The sequence below is a fragment of the Sinocyclocheilus rhinocerous genome, unplaced genomic scaffold (genome assembly GCF_001515625.1).
Source record: "Sinocyclocheilus rhinocerous isolate Xijiao unplaced genomic scaffold, SAMN03320098_v1.1 scaffold155, whole genome shotgun sequence".
NCBI lineage: Eukaryota > Metazoa > Chordata > Actinopteri > Cypriniformes > Cyprinidae > Sinocyclocheilus > Sinocyclocheilus rhinocerous.
In genome coordinates, this window is record NW_015661891.1 from 362,741 (window position 1) to 381,695 (window position 18,955).

Consider the following 18,955-nt stretch of genomic DNA (forward strand, 5'->3'; position numbering starts at 1 on the left):
AACACTAGTAAGAACTGCCTTTGATGTGGAAAGGGGGGGGGGGATGTCAGAGCCTGCCAGAAGATATCAGTTTTGTCTTGTATCCAAAATCCAGTCAGCAGCGTTTTGTCTGATATCCAAAACCAGTTAACAGCAAGTCTTGTCCGTGACCCAAAACCAGTGATTTGTCTGCATAGTTACATATGTTTCAGTGCTCAGACTTTTTCTGACCAGCACAAATCTAACAAGTGTTATTATACCACAAGTGGTCCTACTTTATATTAGGTGGCCTTAACTACTATGTACTTACATTTAAATGAATCATTTGATACAATGAACTTATTCTGTACATACATGTGTTTACATTGTACTTATATTTCAAATACCTGCATGTAATTACATCTGTAATAAATTTCTGTAATTACATTTATAATTACACTGTTCACCCATCCCTTACAACTTAACCCACCCTTAAACCTACCCAGGGCCGGAGTGGGACTCATTTTCAGCCCTGGAGTTTCATGCCTTAGACCGGCCCGATTTTATTTATTTATTTTTTTACTGGCCTTTTCAGTGCCGCTTTTGCGCTTTCTATTATACATTTTTTATCTATTATTTTTTGCTCGCATATCTCCAACAATTACTTTTTTTTTTTTTGAGCAAGGTTCCGCTGTCAGGGGATTCAAAAGATAATTACGTCATCAGCGGCCCAAAAAACAGACCGGCCCACTGGGAATCCTCCCGGTGCTCCCGATTAGCCAATCCGGGCCTGAACCTACCCATTCCATCAAACCTGTCCCTAACCTTACCCATATCCCACCTCAATAGCAGCAAAAGTGTTTCGCAATACAGTATGAACACAATAAGTACATTGTACTTATTTGTTTTGATGTAAGTACATAGTAGTTAACCATACACCTAAGGTATTTTTTTTCTAATGTTAAACAAATCTGTTTTATTTTTACACCTTTAAGTATGTTGCTTATTTTGTTCTGTGTACCATAGGTAATGTTGCATGCAGTGCCAGACTGATGAGAATGAACCTTACAATTGCTGACTGCACACAGGAAGTCGAGCTGCCCATTTGTGAGGGCCAATGTGAGACACACAACAGGCAAGTCTAACATCATCAGCCTGTTTATTCTTAAATAAGCTATAATATTTTAGTTTTTATTATTTTAGAGACACTTTGTTAGCTGGATGTTCATGTAAAGGCCTGTTGTAGTATTACAAAAATAATATGCAGCTAAAAGCAATAATCATAAATCTGCCAATCATTAATTAGTTCCCTGACAAATAGCCTTTGGCCACTAGGGTATTGTCAGAACATTTGTCATGTTTTCAGCACAGGATTTTTAAAAAAATTTTTTAGATTTTAAATATTTGAATATTGAGTCTCATCCCCCATTTTAGACATATTTGGGCATGACAAATTATTGTATTTTGGCCATATTGGCCAATTATTTGCAGCTTAGATAACTGCATGCAAAACAAAGTGCTTAAATTATATAAATGAAAAAAGACAAAATATAGAGAGCTATTGATAAAGACAATATTAACAAATTAAGTTAGATATTAAGGTAAAGTAAGAAAAAAAAAAACAGTAGTCTACTACTAATAAAAATAATAAGGTCCAGTTGGCTCTAATATGTATAATATAATATGTATAATATGTTTGCATATAATGTTTTTATGTTAATGTTAAATTTTTACACAAATTTTCCTTAAGGGAGGCATTTAGCCCCATGCTCAGCTGCAAGTAATTAGCTAATATAAAAGCCCCAAAATTTTGGGGCCATATAGTAGTGCAAATATTTGTGATGCATGCTTTTAAATACAGTACATATTTATTTTTAAATAATAATCACAGCAAAATTACATTTGAGTCGTTTCAGACGGGTGTCTTGGAAATGTGGCTCTTTATCATGGATGGATTTAGCCCTGTTATGTAACCCCCTAAAATGTGTACATAAATTATTGAATTTTAACGATATCTGCAATACATTTATGTTGGTTCTGTTCCGTTTACCCTGTGGAGGTTATCGCTGCTCTCCCTGCTCTCATCCATGCTAGGATGCATGGATGCACAGGGAGTTCTTGCCCAGAACAGAACCATACCGCCAATCCAAACTGTATGCTAATTGTCAATCATCTTTGACGATAGTTGTCCTGACAGAAATATATACTGTATGTACAGTAGTCAACATTTGAAGTGGAAAAAAAAGTTCTTCAAAGTTGTCCTAAGACATGATCGCAATTTGGTTTGAGGTTTGATCCACTTTAAATGTTGACTACTATATATATAACTTTGTTACATTTCCCAGGTTTTGGCACCGATGTAACAAAGTTCGTAGTCATGGGAAGAAGGAGGCAGGAACCGGCGAACATTTAAAGACTTTAATAAAATAAACAAACACAAAATGAAAGTAAAGCGGCAGCCCCTCACGGACGACTGCCGCACACAAAACACAAAATAAAGTCCAGGCCTGGTCCTCTCTCGTCCAACACTGTCGTTACTCCTCCTTTTATCCTTCCGGAGCTCCTCCGTGGGACTCGAGACCGGTGAGTGGTGCAGGTGTCGCGCATTAGCATTTACTCCACTGACGTCGCTCCGTTCCAACGGCTCTTGGCCCCGCCCCTCTCGTCACACATATATATATATATATATATTGTACAAAATATTGTTTATTGTGTAATACTGTTTAGTGCTTTGGTAGACACAGGTAGTGTACCATTTGTATATGTGGCCCCTGAGTTCTATATTTTTTTTATTTGTTGTGTTGTCTTGCAGGTGGGTTCATACTAACAGCACACTTCAGCTTGAACAGAGTCACCAGTGCTGTAAGGAGAGAAATTATGAGATGAGAGAAATCACGCTGACTTGCAGTAAAGACTCTCTGACCCACTTCACATACAGACATGTCACAGGCTGTGAATGCAGGGTTGAAGGTTAAGTTTACCTGACATACAAATGTATGAAAATGTTAGTTAATGTTACATGCGATAAATTTTGGTGTGTGTGAGTTGTATATGCACAATTAATAATTAGCTGCCGATGTGTGTATGATGATTTAGTTTCAAGCCAAACAAACACATTTCTGCCATTTGTGCTTATCAGCATGTTTTAAGTGAATCAGCTTCATTAACTGTCAATTTGTCTGTGCCAAAATCAATGCTTTATCTTGTTTACATAATAATCAGTATTTTATTTTGTTGTGTCAAAAACTTACTGCAATTATGTGCAATATATTTCAATTATTTAATTTTCTATGTCACATATGAATAATGCCATGCTTGTGTGTGTCTGTACTTTTAATGTGATTTCACAAACAAATCAAACTTGTGATTGTAACCTGATTTCAGGTGTCAAAGCCTCAAAGGCTTTTGTAATCCACTTTATGGAGTCATAATTCATAATAACCATTAATTCAATAAAAAAAAAAAATGAAACTTGTGGTATTTTAATGTGTATTTGCTTTTACATTACCATGTTATTTAAATAATAATAATAATAATAATAATAATAACAATAAACCTTAAAAATATACAGTCATTGTTTTGTTTTGTTTTATTTTATTTTTATTTTTATTTTAAGAATCCATTTTTTTACGCTTCTTCCAGGATAATATATATAGCTCTGGAAAAAATTGAGAGCAAAATGATCAGTTTCTCAGGTTTTAACATATTGTCATTTAGAGCATTTATTTGCAGAAAATGTCAACTGGTCTAAATAGATAGATAGATCACCCTAGCTGCCATTAACCATTCTTTTTGTAGGTCACCTGATGTCATCCTGTGGTTGTTGAGTGATATTCGAAATAGTTGGCGGTCATCCCGGTCAGTGAAGAGTCATTTTTCACCCTCTGCCGGTCTTGTCCCCAACGTCTGCAGCTTGACCTTGTTCTTATGAAACGTTGTCTCTGAAATTTTATGGATGGAAGCAACCTGGTGCTCACTGTATCCCTCTGCCAGTAAAGCCAGAATCAAAACTTTTCTTTTCAACTCTTTTGGCATGGTCAATAGCTATTATTTGCTTCCAATTGCATTTGAGGTACTACTAGCACTGTTTTTGTCACCCAAGCTGGTCCTATTGCTAGAAGATAGTGATGACCACAACAGTAGTTTTTATACTTTACCTTGTTAATTAAGATTTAGTTTTACGTGATCAGTACTTCATGAAGCAGAAATAGGTGTGCCTGTGTTGGAATTTAGCAGACACTGAATTGGAATGGCTGCTATACATGTAAAGCTTTATCATAATAACAGTGTTGGGGAGTAACTAGTTACATGTAACGGCGTTACGTAATTTAATTACAAAATAAATGTAACTGTAAAATCAATATAAGCCTAGCTTTTTTTTTTTATTATGTTTTTGTTCTAATAATGATGATATTTTGATAGTTTTGGATACAGTGACGGCTGTGGCAAATCGATTCCAGAAATCCAACCTGGAATTTTTGGAACTGCAGTATATTCTGACCAAACATGTGGAGTTGAATTGGAGTGAGGGGTGATTTTATAGGCAAAGAGTAAAAGTCCTCCCTTTTCTCACACACACACACACACTGTTTCCAGTGACTGCATACACATTTCTCTGCAGCGTCCCATCTCTGTTTGTCCAAAGCATATGAGACCGCATTGGTCTGCTCTGTCCTCTGTACCTCTGAGAAACCCCAGCCCCCTCGCTGTAGAGAAGTGACCTGTTGACATAATCACCAGATGGACATGACTGTTTGGTTACTGATTAGATGTCATGACTCTGAATGATAAAGCCTTACCTGTGAGCAAAGTGCCAGAGTCCTCCATCCATTCTGAGGGACACAGGCAACAGCACCAGGTATGTTTGATCTCTGTATAGCTGTCTAACCAATTTCTTGTTGTTTGTAAAAAAAGATCCTGTTTTCACGTGTTGCAGAGATGAGTTATTTGTATTAATATGCAATGTATTCTATTAGACTATGCACATGGACAGGGCTATTTGTCACATCTGTGAATGTATATTTTTATGTATGTGTGTATATGTATGTATGTATAAGCTTGTTACACTATACAATGGCCAGTCTGCCAATAAATGTGATTTTCATGAAAAAGATAGTGTATTTTTTTAAATATAAAATATAAAAGGTAGCATACAAAGAAATGACAAACCATTATTTTGTCAAAAAGCATTAAATGTATAAATAAAAGTATAAATATTTTTTTTATTTTTCTCTTATTTCATTCTTGAAAACTTTTTTCAAACACCCTTCCTCTTGCAGGAAATGTGGTGCAATTTCTGAATCCACTCTCAGCTCCACCCTCAGGGGTCTTTCCCCTCAGATGATGTTTTCTTACTCCTGCAAACAATGGGCGCTGGAAAAAAAATGCTGTTTGCACGACAATAACGTGATGCTGTTCATAATGATCCTGATGTTAAGACGCTCTGCACTGTTCTGTCATCTGTCATACATATTGTTTCCAGGGCATCATGAGTGTGGAAAAGAAGACGGCACGAGAGCCATGCTGCTCCAAATTAAAGGTAATTTTGACTTATCTTCTCCTGCTTTTCAGTTTCTTGTTTACATTGGCCCATTATGATCAAAGACATGAACGTGATAACAGCTCATTTAATCCCATCACTATGCAATTACTTTCTATTGACTTTCTCTGCACAGTTTCAGATCATCTTCTGAGATTTTGTTTGTATAATGGCCTCAAAAATAATGTAGACATTTAAGTCTCAGACAAATTCCATTGCATGTTAAATATTAAACCAACTGGCAAAAATAAAATAGTATAAGCACAAATTTCGAGTAAAATATATATAAAAAAACATGAAACTATAAATTTGGTCAGTATATAGATATTGACAAAACATATTTGGACAATTTCTGGTTGTTCATAGTTACTGCAATTAACTACCTGTTCTTATTCTGTACACCTCTTTAATTATATTAACAATAAATTATGCATAATTACATGCAAGTAACCCTAAACCAAATCCTAATCCCAACCCTAACCATATAGTAAGTACATGTATTTTGTATTATGTATTTTGGTTAAAAGCATCTGCTAAATGACTAAATGTAAATGTAAATGTATGTAGTTGATTAATATTACTCAGTACTTAAATGAATAATTACACTGTAATAACAACACCTTAAAATAAAGTGTAACCAAATTCTTCCATCATTTACTTGCCTTCATGTAATTACAAGCTAACAAATAGAATAGAATAGAATAGAAAGGTCATTAAAAGGCAACCTGTGAGTGATTGTCAGTGGTTCTACAAGACTATACAAAAAGTACTTCAGTTTGATTCAGCAAAATAGCTAAAACTAGCATAAGATGGTCTTAGCTGGTAATACTGGTTCACTGGTTTGTTGGCTTGTTTTAGTGGGCACTTTTCAGCTGGTTAGCTGAAGATAACCTTGGTCAGTCTGGAAAGACCAACCTACAGTAGCTAAATCCATCTTAAACTATCTCTAATGTGATAACTAATTCAAGCATAAATCACTCAGATGGGACCACCAAAATTATCTCAACATCATAATGGCAATTCTGCATTTCTGCAGAAACTAAAACTAAAAATCTAATTTGTTAGTGTATAAACTAAAGTGGGTTTTTATCTCTCTGTGTTATTGTAATCTCTCTCTCTCTCTCTCTCTCTCTCCTTCAGATGTTTTTGGCTGCCATGTGTTTTGTGTACTTTGCCAAAGCATTTCAGGGCAGCTACATGAAGAGCTCTATCACGCAGATTGAGAGACGTTTTGACATTCCCAGCTCACTGATTGGATTTATTGATGGAAGTTTTGAAATTGGTGAGAATAATAATTAAAAAAATACATATGTTGGGTCTAAATGGAGCAGAAATCTTCATATACCCACACACTCTAATGACATTTATTTTAATGGCGATTTTAATTATTGTACACTTTGGTGAATTGGTGGCTAATTCATATGATCTCATTAATGTGTTTCCATACAATCTTCTTATGCCCCACTGACAATTAGGTTTAGGGGTGGACCTTCAAGGGGCTTTTCCCCCTAAAAATTTTACCTTTCCATCTGAATTACATTGTACGAATTTATTCAAAATTTATTTTGCATATACTGTATTTTGTCCTCAAAAAGTATATGGACACTTACATCACATGTATAAATATATACTGTAAATACCATTGCGGATGGCAGATGGCTTCAAGAAATATCATCTTTTTTTCGTGACTTTGTGACATTCTTAATCATAATATAAATAAGTTGCTGTTACACAGTTCAAACACTGTGCAACAGCAACACTGTTAAAAAAAAAGTTCTGTTATGACAACTCTCGGAGGGATTGGCATGGTAATATACATGACAATGTTAATGTATTTGGTCTTGGCGGAATAGATCTGAGATGCTGCTGCTGCGGCAGAGCAACTACCGAGACTTGCTACTGCCAATACATCCACAACATGCTGCTGTGAGCATGTAAGAAATACTGCTGCTGCACATATAACATATATGAAATAACCCCCATAGCATACATGAATCACCTCGTAGCAGACCTATACAGGTGGAGCTGGGGAATGTGGAGGGTTTCTGAAGTGCGCTGCTACTGCTACAGCAAACACTAGCCAAGTACTTGAATGTTGAGCAGTGAGCTCATTGGCTACCGATACAGGAGAGAACCAATCAGCTGTGACGTGATAATGATGTCATTATGTCATATTGAGTTAGATCTATCGGGCTGCGCCATCTACAGTTTCATGCCAGAACTTTGTATTTGTAAAATGGATTTTAAGTGCAGCAATTTGTGTTTTACTAATAGAAATCATGAACATAACAACCAAAAACATTTGCAACGAGACCTGAAAATTAACAGAAAGAAATACAGAGCTTAAATACACTGAAACAAATCAATCAACACTGATTAGTGTCTGCACCTATCATTGAGTAAGATGAGTGCAGGGCAGGCAAAAGGGATGACCACAGGGTCAAGGGCAGAACAGACACCAGGAAGAGCCAGAGAGGAATTAACTGTATAGATCTCTGATTCTCTGATATAAACAGAGAAAATACAAAGTTCAACTAAAGCAAACACAAAACACAAATGAGCCATAGAAGTTATGCTATCTAATGCAGTGAAATTCATATATATATATATACAGTATATATCTTTTTTTTTTTTTCAGTGTGGCTCAAGTGAATAATTTTTAGGACCAATGTATTCAAAATGTCTTTAAGTATGTTCTGTATGTCACGGAACGGGTGTGTGGAGGTGGGCAGGATGACGAGGACAACAAGGATTCCAATAATGACATTTATTGTAGACACAACAAGGCAGGTTCAGGTAGGTGAGACACACACTCGGGGTAACATTAACAATAACCGACACTAATGCTCAGACAGACAGGAACTAATATGGGGTGGATAATTAGTGGCAGACAGGTGAGCACAATGAGGGTACACTCGGGGTAACATTAACAATAACCGACACTAATGCTCAGACAGACAGGAACTAATATGGAGTGGATAATTAGAGGCAGACAGGGGAGCACAATGACGGTGATTAACTAATGATAAGACGGGCTAAACCAACACAAGGGGAAGAAACCACAATAAACAGTCCACAGGGGCGTTACACTGTACTGCAGGAAATTATGAGTACATTTGCAGTTTATTTCTTCTTTATGGTTAAAATTGGTGGTGATGTTAATCGGATACCAGTTTTTGTTCTTTTCAGGTAATCTGTTTGTAATAGCTTTTGTGAGTTATTTTGGTGCTAAGCTTCATAGACCACGACTCATAGGAGCTGGATGTTTAATTATGGCCATGGGATCCTTCATAACTGCGGCACCACATTTCTTCCAAGGACTGTAAGTTTAACTGGTCAACTACTCTTTAAACCACTTTAGTTACCACATTTGTGTCAACAAGGATACATTTCTGATTCAAATTTTAAGACAAATTGTGTAACAATGTGTTAATGCGTTTTCCACAGGTACAAATACGAAACAACAATTTCCTATTTCTCTGCCTCTAATGGTACAGAGAGTATTCTACCATGCTTAACCAGTGGGAGTCTTGCACAAGATGAAATTCCCACTGTGGAAATTCAAGCAGGTAAGTTGTTTAACCCTGAGAATGACCTCAGATAAGATATTAAACCATATATAGCGATACTGCAACCGATGTATCACAATAATAAACGTATGGGCCTTGATCTTCTAGAGAAGACCAATTGCCTCTCCAAAAATTAAGTTTTGGTATATTTATGGTAGGAGATTTACAAAATATCTTAATGGAACATGATCTTTACTTAATATCCTAATGATTTTTGGCATTACAAGAAAAATCGATAATTTTGATCATTACAATGTATTGTTGGCTATTGCAACAAATATACCTTTGTGACTTAAGACTGGCTTTGTGGTCCAGGGTCACATATGATTGTGCTACCCACAATCCCCTGGAACACTGATCTGTCACTCTAGTTTGCTTATACCTAGCTTTTCTTTTCTGAACTTTGAACTTTGGAAGCCTAATGTATTGGGTTTGAATGCTTTTTAGACTTTATTCTTTCATTGAGATGCTGATATTGGAGTGTCTTACAGAGTTGCATGTGCAGTTGTTCATTTGTTTTTGTAGAATGTGAGAAAGCAGCCAGTTCTTCCTTGTGGCTCTGTGTGTTTCTCGGGAACATGCTTCGTGGGGTAGGAGAGACACCCGTCATGCCTCTTGGGTTGTCTTATCTGGATGACTTTTCGAGGGCAGAAAACACTGCTCTTTACATGGGTATGATTGATTACCCATTTCAATCCAATTAAATAATTCTGGCATACATTCAAGCCTTATTAACATACTGCTTTACACTTCACCCCCATTATATGTCAAAACGTACCAATTTCACTATACCACTTTAATTTGAAATGTGTATTTTACTTATTGATCATAAAAAACACATATTTACAGATAACATTATATTAAAAAAGTAAAGGGTCACTTACATTTACTTAAAGAGTGTACACTTTCATGAGAGTTTCTTACATTGAAGTACACTTATAAGTAATAAGGTCAAATTAAAAAGTATACTTTGTAATAAGGTACAATTAAAAGTTCAACTTAAGGAACTCGAGCTGCGTCGAGAATCGCTTTGGGAACGCCCCTGCGTGACCGCGTTCTGAAGCACGTGTAAAATCATCCCAATGGAGCAGCGAGACGTCACGAGCGGGGTGACGTGAGCACCAGGAAGTATAAAAGCGCATCCGGCAGAGCGCAAGTTAGCTTCTGCTCTTCAGTAGTTCTCTGTGTATGTGTCAGTCCTATTTATTGTTGTCTGTCAGCCACAAGCATATCAATCATGTCAAAAGCAAAGTCTAAGTCTATGGCGAGCGAACGGCATTACAGACGTTGCGTTCCTCCCTGCCCACGATATCTGGCGGCGGGGGATACACACGATCTGTGTGTTGTTTGTTTAGGAGTGGAGCATGCACGGTCAGCTCTCGAGGGAGCTGATTGTCATGACTGCGAGTTGCTCTCGCTGCGCGTGCTCCGCTCTCGCCTGGCCGTGTTTGATGAGAGCGGCCAGGCTCGCGATCCCGCTGGCAGCGGTCCCGCTGTTGCCGAGGTGCAGCGTAGACTGTTGTCATGGGGATCGCAAGTGGATCTAGCAGAGGGATCCGAGACGGGCTGGTCCTTTTCTCGGTCCTCACCCGCTAGATCCACGGCTCCCTCTCAGGGATCGGAAGCCCACGCTGCGGTTTCTTCCCCCCGAAGAGAGAGCCAGGCACTTCATCTATCTTCCTCTGAGGAGGTGGATGTGATGAGTATCGAGACAGAGGAGACTGTGGACTCGCCACCACAGTTCCTCGCGTATGAGGAGCTCGTGGAGGTTGTGACTCATGCTGTAGCCAAATTAAATATTGATTGGCCAGCCGAGAAACAGTAGATTTTTTTGGCAGCGTGGAAACTTCTACCAAACATCTCAAAATGGGTCCTGCAGATTGTAGAGAAAGGTTACAGAATCCAGTTCGGTTCTCGTCCGCCTCGTTTCAATGGGGTCATTCCCACACTAGTGGGCCCCGAGCAGGCTCTGGTAATGGAACAAGAAGTAGATACTCTCTTGAGGAAGGGGGCCATAGAACGTGTTCCGCCTCATGAGAGAGCATACGGGTTCTACAGCCGTTACTTCTTCGTTCCGAAGAAGGATGGGGGGTTGCGTCCGATTTTAGATCTCCCTCTCACCTCACACTTTCTCGAAGTATGTGGATGCTGCTCTGGCTCCTCTGCAACTCCAGGGCATCCAAATACTAAATTACATCGACGATTGGTTAATACTAGCTCAATCGGAGCAGATGGCGGCTCAGCATCGAGATGTCGTCCTCGCCCATATGAGAGATGCTGGCCGTGTTTCGAGCTCTGACACATTTCCTTCCAGACCTATGGGGACATCATGTGCTTGTCTGCACAGACAACACATCGGTGGTCTCCTGCATCAATCGGCAGGGGGGTCTGCGTTCGCTCCCCTTGTACAAGCTGGCGCGCCAGATCCTTCTGTGGGCTCAGGGGTCACGCATCCAGCTCCACTGGGGCTGGATGCCATGGTGTAGACGTGGCCGAGGCTTCGTCTGTACGCCTTTCCCCCAATTGTTCTGCTACCGGGAGTTCTGGAGAGAGTACGCCGGGATGGGGTCCGTCTGTTGCTAGTAGCCCCATTCTGGCCGGCCCGAGTGATGACCAAGCAGACTATGAGTAGGTGGGTGGTCGAGTCCATCTCACTAGCCTATGAGTCCTCTGGCCTCCGTCACCTATAGGGGTCAGAGCGCACTCGACCAGGAGTATGGCGGCCTCCAAGGCTTTCAACTTGGGTGTGGCCTTGCAGGACATTTGTAATGCGGTGGGCAGGTCCTCTCCGCACACTTTTTTCCGCTTCTATAACCTATTCTCGTTCCCAAAGCGATTCTCGATGCAGCTCGAGTTCCTGAAGGGGAACGTCTCTAGGTTACGTATGTAACCATGGTTCCCCGAGGGAACGAGATGCTGCGTCGAGAATCGCTTTGGGAACTCCCCTGCATGACCGCGTTCTGAAGCACATGTAAAATCAGCCCAATGGAGCAGCAAGACAATACGAGCGGGGTGACATGAGCACAAACACGGCAAAGAGACGCAGCGTCTCGTTCCCTCGGGGAACCATGGTTACATACGTAACCTAGAGACGTTTTACTTTAAAGGATTCTTAAGGACTTAAAGGATTCATTTTGTTTTAATAGTGTGTTTGACAGTTTGCATTTAAGTATATTTTATATACTTTATATAAATACCTATATTTTTTATAGTAGACTATTTATGTAATAAGTACTCTTTTTAAAAGCTGTGTAAAAATAAGTGTAGCTGTCGCAGAAAAGGTTGTATTTTCTTTTAAGTATTTCAGTCATTTATTTTGTGAAAAGGTATTTAGTTCACAAATGGTGTGTAATGTATTATGAATGTTCATTTGGAAATTGTATTTGAGTATTATAAATACTGGGTAATAGTGACACCTGCAGGTGAAATATGTGTAACGTTAGTTGAATTTGTCACGTGATCTAGCCATGTGAGTATCAGATCCACAAAGAAATGCACAAATGCTAAGAGCTGTTCGATTGTAAGATTATTTGTTAGAAGGAATGCCTACATAAATGTCCTCTAATGTCTCCTGGATTTCTGATTAGAAGGCGCACACGGTATGTTGTTTATTCTTTGGATTTCATCTGTTAATTCGCAAAGTTAATGTACTGTGTGTATTGATATTAGTTCAGTAAGAAGCAGACTTGGTTAAACTGCGGTAAAAACAGAAACACACTCACAGGTTATGTATCTGAATGTAATTTTATTTGTTTCAGTTTTTCACGGTGTCATGATGTAAAGATGTCAAGATGTTGATATCCAAAGGGTGTCACGATGTTCAAGCGATGTCGAAATAGGATCAAGATGGCGATGACGCCGATACTTATACTCTTTGAAAAGAAGACATTAAACGTTAAGACAACAGTTGAAGCATGATTCTTTTAATCAGAAGAAAACCTTCAGGGGCCGTTACAATAAGTGTACCTTTTTCACAAGGGTTAACTATGTCATATTATGTGTGTATGCATATTTTAAAACAAAAACGTGAAAACATTTATGATGTAATACATGCACATATGAAAACATATATCACCCTTGAAGTAATTAAGTATTGAATATGGAATTTGTTTCTGTGATGTAGAAAATGAAATCCATTTTTTATGGCCATTTAAGCAACATGACCATAAACACACAATTCATCCATACTTTTTTTTTTTGTAACTTACAATATTCTTGGTCGTGATTTGTGAATCAGTATTTTTATACAGATTTTTTTTTTCAGCTCTCATACAAACTATGGGAATAATGGGGCCCATGTTTGGATTCATGTTAGGATCTTTCTGTGCTCTACGTGGACATAGGAGCAGTGGACTTAGGTATTCCCCTGTTTGTTCAACTGATAATGGCTCTTTGCCCTACACTGATCATATGATGTTGTTTTGCACATTTCTAGAAAAAAAAATCCCAGCAACCTTTTTTTGAAGGTATTTAACACATACAAACTAGCATTTGTACCTTCAATTTTATTATGTCATAGTTGCTTGTTGCATGTGAATTATGTGAAAAGTAGATGTTTGTCTTTTAGTCTAATCGATTGACAAGGTCACTTTTACAAATTTGGTTGAAAAGTTTAACTTTAAAAAAAGCACCCTGAATACGCAAGAGAATAACTCTGCATTAACACACTATTGCCTTAAGTCAGTAATCATGATTTTTAATAACTATGATAACTAGTCTTCTATATATTTACTGACCCAGTAAGTTACCCTTTGACTTAAGAGGTCTTCGGTCCTACTGTTTGTTAGGATTTCAAGTTATAAGCACTTCTGGCTCATTTATGAAAATGCGCACGTCTTTTTTTTTTTTTTGAAGATACCATCCCTATCAACCACAAAGACTACCCAAAGACTCACGTTGGGTTGGTGCCTGGCGGCTGGGCTTTTTGTTAACTGGTGGAGTGATGCTACTGGCCGGAATTCCCTTTTGGTTCCTTCCCAAGTCTCTTCCTAAGCAGGGTGAGACTGAAACTGTGAAAAAATCTAATGTTGTAGAGGGCGAGCAGGAGCATTTCATTCCTGACAACAACAAACACAGTAATGCTCCCAACACACCAGCTCCAGTTTCCATGGCAGCTCTGGCTAAAGGTGTGCATTTCATCAAATATTTAATTTTGAATTTTTTTTTTTTTTCATGAGGTTTGGTTATTGAGCCAACATACTGTAACCCTTGAACTTCCGTAAAGTTCTTGATATCTTCTAGATTTTCTGCCATCACTGAAGAAACTCTTCAGCAACACAATTTACATTATCCTCATTATCACCACTATCATACAAGTCAATGGTTTTATAGGACTGATGACATTTCAGCCAAAGTACATGGAGCAAACTTACGGCCATTCAGCATCAAGGGCCATATTTTTAATAGGTGAGTTTACATTTGCCTATGTTTTTATCTGTTTAATATTAATTTCCAGTATGTCAAAATACACATAGTGAAGCCTTTATACAAAAGGAGTGCCACTTGCTGTCCCTCTTATTCAAATATGTAAAAAAAAAAAAGAAAAAAGAAAATCATCACAAAAAAAAAAATTTCACAAAAATCATCTGATGCCAACAAAAAGGCCTGTACCCAGCCTATCCATTGCTTTTTATTGATATGTTTTATTAAAAAGATTTGAGGTTATGTGCCCCCAGGAAGAGCTGGGTAGATTACTTACAAATTGTAATCCGTTACTGATTCCAAATTACATGACAAAAATTGTAGTTAGTAACGTAATCCATTACATTACACATTTTAGGTAAAATAATCCGACTACTTTTAAATTACTTTTAGATTAATTTTGACCTATCTCGCTTTTCACACTGATTTAAATAGGATAATCTTGTACCACATTGAAATAAAAATACAAAGATTATGATAATATATTCCAATTGTTATCAACAACATGAAGTGCATTAAACATTATATTACGTCAAGGTTTCCCAAACTGGATTTGTGAAGGAACTGCAGGGGTTTTATGAGTTTAATGAAAAGCTAATAATTAAAAAAAAAAAAAAACATAAATTTTAAATTACACTTTAAAATGTAGTTACCCTTCAGAAAGCATACATTTACATTTACATTTAGTCATTTAGCAGACGCTTTTATCCAAAGCGACTTACAATTGGGGGATACATAAAGCGATTCTTCTTAAAGAGGCAAACAGACACAGGAAGTGGTTGTAATACCAAGTTTTTAGACATTGTTCAAATAAGTACAAGCTAGAAAGAGAAGGAATAAATAAAGTAAATAAAAATAAAAAATAATAAAAAATTAAATACATTTTTTTAATTTTTTTATTTTTTTATGATGAAGTCAAGTAGCTTCGAAAGAGATGAGCTGTCGCTTGCATACTCATGCATGTTGTACTGCTGCATTCATGTCCAATGAATGTCGTACTGACATATTCATGTCCAATACTGTTTCAATGTATTAATGTATTCATCTTTTGTCTTTCCAGGTGTTTCAAATTTACCAGCTTTGGCTTTGGGAATTGTCACTGGGGGGTTTATAATGAAGAAGTTCAAACTTAATATTCTTGGAGCATCCAAGTTCTGCATTACAGCATCTCTTCTGACTTTCTCTGCATTGCTTGTTCAGTATTTCCTGCAGTGTGACAACTCACAAGTGGCTGGACTTACAGTGTCATATCAAGGGTAAACACTCCAGAAATATTATTACAATTCAGTGTGTTTGTTATCATCATTCTCTCTGGCAGCTTTGAGTCAGTGGAATGATGGAATTAATGTATTGCATCTTTTATGTTCTTATGTTCTGTTTGGTCACAGAGGCTCCATTTCTTAGTGTATAAAAACAACAATGGCAATTTTGACATTAACTTCTTTCACTGCAAATTTTATACACTACTGGTTAAAAGTTATCAGTTAATAGTTATCATTTTCAGTGTCATCAGTGTCACATGATCATTCAGAAATGTTCTAGCATTATATTCTGATTTGGTTCTATAATAATATTTTACAATATTTCTGTACTTGTCACAGTTTCAGTCTGTTTAGTTTCTTTACATTTTGGTTTTAATATTCCAAAAGAGGATGGATATCCCTGCTGTTCACCTGCTCCTCCCAGAGCAGAGGGATCAGTCCCTCGATGACCACACATGGCACTTTTTAGATCTGGCGTACCTGACACACTATCCATTTGAATGCACGCCTCCCCATGTACAGTCCTCGGGGGGCCTTTGCCGCTTTGTGGAGTCAGTACTGGCAAGCAGCAGATCTCTTTTCACCATTTACCCAGTGGAGGAAGACCCCACCAGCCCTACTCCAGACCCAGAGCCCAGTCAGTTGCCTTCCACACCCCTCATGGACAAAATTCCTGAGCCCAGCGCAGACAAAGAGCTCGAGCCTGTGCCTGTGACAGTCATTGCCCCGTAGCCCATGTTCAACGAAAAGTCTGACCATGTGTGTGAGCCAGCAACACTGTACGCCGCAGAGGGTATTCTTGTGGAGTTTGAGCGAATTAATTGGAGCACAGCCCATACTCCTCCTGCTGAGGAGGAGTTGCGTTTGGCCTCTGTACTATTTTATGAGGATTTAGTAGGGGCAATTCCCCAAAACCTTCCTTCCCCACTGGTTCCGTCCAGCCCTGAATCTCCTGTGACTCCAGTGGTCCCGCTCAGCTCAGAGTCTTCTTTATTGTTGAATTCCTCCTCCTGTTACTAAGCTTCCCAGATCTTAAGCTAGGGCTTCATTCACCCCGACCATTCTGCTCCTCCTTGGCTCCACACACCAATAGCTCCAATGGGATCTGTCCGTTATCAGACACCACCGGGCTTCACCTTGTTTAGTTGTTGACCTGCCTCCACCCTGAACTAACACTCCCCTGGCTATGCCACGTCCCTCCATCCCTCTGGTTCTGACAGGCTCCTCTTTCCCTCCAGCTCCACTTTGGTCCTTACTTCCTCTGGATCTGCCCTGGCCTGGCTGCAGCTCTGGCTCAGGCATCCAGGCCTCCAGTGTCACCCTGGGTCTTTGCCTCCTCAGTTTTGCATTGGTCACCACCAACCCTGGCTCCACCTCAATTGGGCAGATTCCAGTATCCACCCTGGCTTCTCCCTCCATCAGTTCTGCCATGGGACTTCATCCTGGCTGTGCTCTGGGTCTTTCTGCTCTCTTCCCCCCAACCCTGTGATCTCCTGTGGTTCCCTGCACTTTGCCAGCTAATCATTCACTAATTATTCATTCGTTTCCATGGTTTTAGTTCTCTGTGCTCCCATTCTTATCATGTAATGGTTACTGATTTGGTTACCTCATTATTGATTCCTTTCACCTGTGTCCCATCTTGTTTCCTTTGGTAGTTCTGTGTATTTAAACCCTTGGTTTTCCTCAGTTCCTTGTCCTGCATTAACATTGCTTGTTTTGGTTAGCGTTGCTTTATTCCTGTTCCTGTATTCTCCTGAGAGTTAATTTGCTAAAGACTATATAGCATGGTCTGATTTTGAACTACAGACAAAAAAAGTGAAAAATGTCAATTTTGGTTGAATTTGAGGTTTTCACAAAAATGAGTTCATTAAGACCTTGTCTAGCAATCTCAATGCTCCAAATAGCAATTAAACATCTAAAATTATCTTTCTTTGTAGGTTTTCTGAGAGGAGTGCCTTTTTCTCTCTTCACTTCTCGTGCTGCCGCTGACTGATATATGAATTGTGCATATAACAGCGCTTCCGCCAGCGCGCGATCACGATAAATATACACTGTGTACTGTATACTGTATACACAGAATTACAGTATTTAAGTAAGCTATTCACGCAAACATAATCTGTTATGTCTTAACTGAACATTTGGAGAACTGTTGGGGAAAAACCTCTGATGTGTAACATTATATTAGATCTTATTTATCTTATTATTATATTTAATCTAACAATAGGCCTATAAGAAAAGTTCGCTGATCTTGATTGATCTGCTTTTGCAGTTTTAATAATCAATTTATTTGTAATGAACACACTGAATGAACAGCGTTCTCTTCCACCTTCAGTACCTACAACTGGGATGCACTTAATCAAGGCACTGAACCAACAATTGCTCACTGGGTGCCACAGCAAAAAAACAACAACAACAACAACAAAACAAATAAATATGTGGAAAAATAATTATATTCAACCCTCATTCTGCACTTCTCTCAGAAACAGGCTGTTTTTAAGGGGTGTGTCCCTTAAGGCTTCTCAGGAATCAGCCACTGTTATTATTGGCTAACATCATTGCATAGGAAACAGTATCATTAGGGCCTTTCGCACCGCTTTAGTTCCAAAACTAAATGTACAGTACTAAAGTACTGGGACGATTGCGAGAAACATTTCCCAGTACAATTTAAAGGGTTGCATTCGCACCGACAGTGTGTACTAGGAAATGACGTAAGCCGGTCGACAGCGACGTCATTTGTGCGCGGCGTTCAACAACGGAAACAAAGAAGAACAACGTTAACAACAGGAGGATGGAGGACGCTGTGATCGAAGCTGTGTTTTTGTTGTGTCTCACGGGTTTCACAATAATGGACATGGAATGTCGACGTATACGTAAAGCGATTGAAAGAACGGAAAGGAGGACTAAGAATCTCCAACATCAACTGGCAGTGCTACATTTGCTACAAGCGCCTGCACTTCAGCGTCCGTCCATCTATCGCTGTTTCTCCATACTTGCGAAATAAGTTGACACAATGTTTACAGTATGTTTACACTGCGTTTTAAATCATGGTGGGTGAGAGCGTTTTCGTACGCGTTTGGCCAATCAATGTCTACTTACGTCACGGGTGGGTCCAGTTGTGCTGGTTAGACCCTGCTCCGGAGTAGGAGCTAATTTGGTTCTCGAAAAAGGCAGTCCGGTACTAAAATCGCACCCAGTTCCGGCGGTGC

General features: G+C 38.8%; 1 protein-coding gene and 1 pseudogene across 1 annotated transcript in view; both read left to right on the forward strand.

Annotated features, from left to right (window-relative positions):
- The window catches only part of LOC107726823 (mucin-2), a 25,233-nt gene extending 22,099 nt beyond the window's left edge, over positions 1-3,134 (forward strand). The window contains 2 exon segments of the mRNA XM_074560131.1: positions 985-1,093; positions 2,771-3,134. Coding sequence (XP_074416232.1) covers positions 985-1,093; positions 2,771-2,933 — 272 coding nt within the window. The 3' untranslated portion in view covers positions 2,934-3,134.
- Positions 3,135-4,674: 1,540 nt separating this feature from the next.
- LOC107726841 (solute carrier organic anion transporter family member 1C1-like) overlaps positions 4,675-18,955 on the forward strand; it is a 24,166-nt pseudogene continuing 9,885 nt past the window's right edge.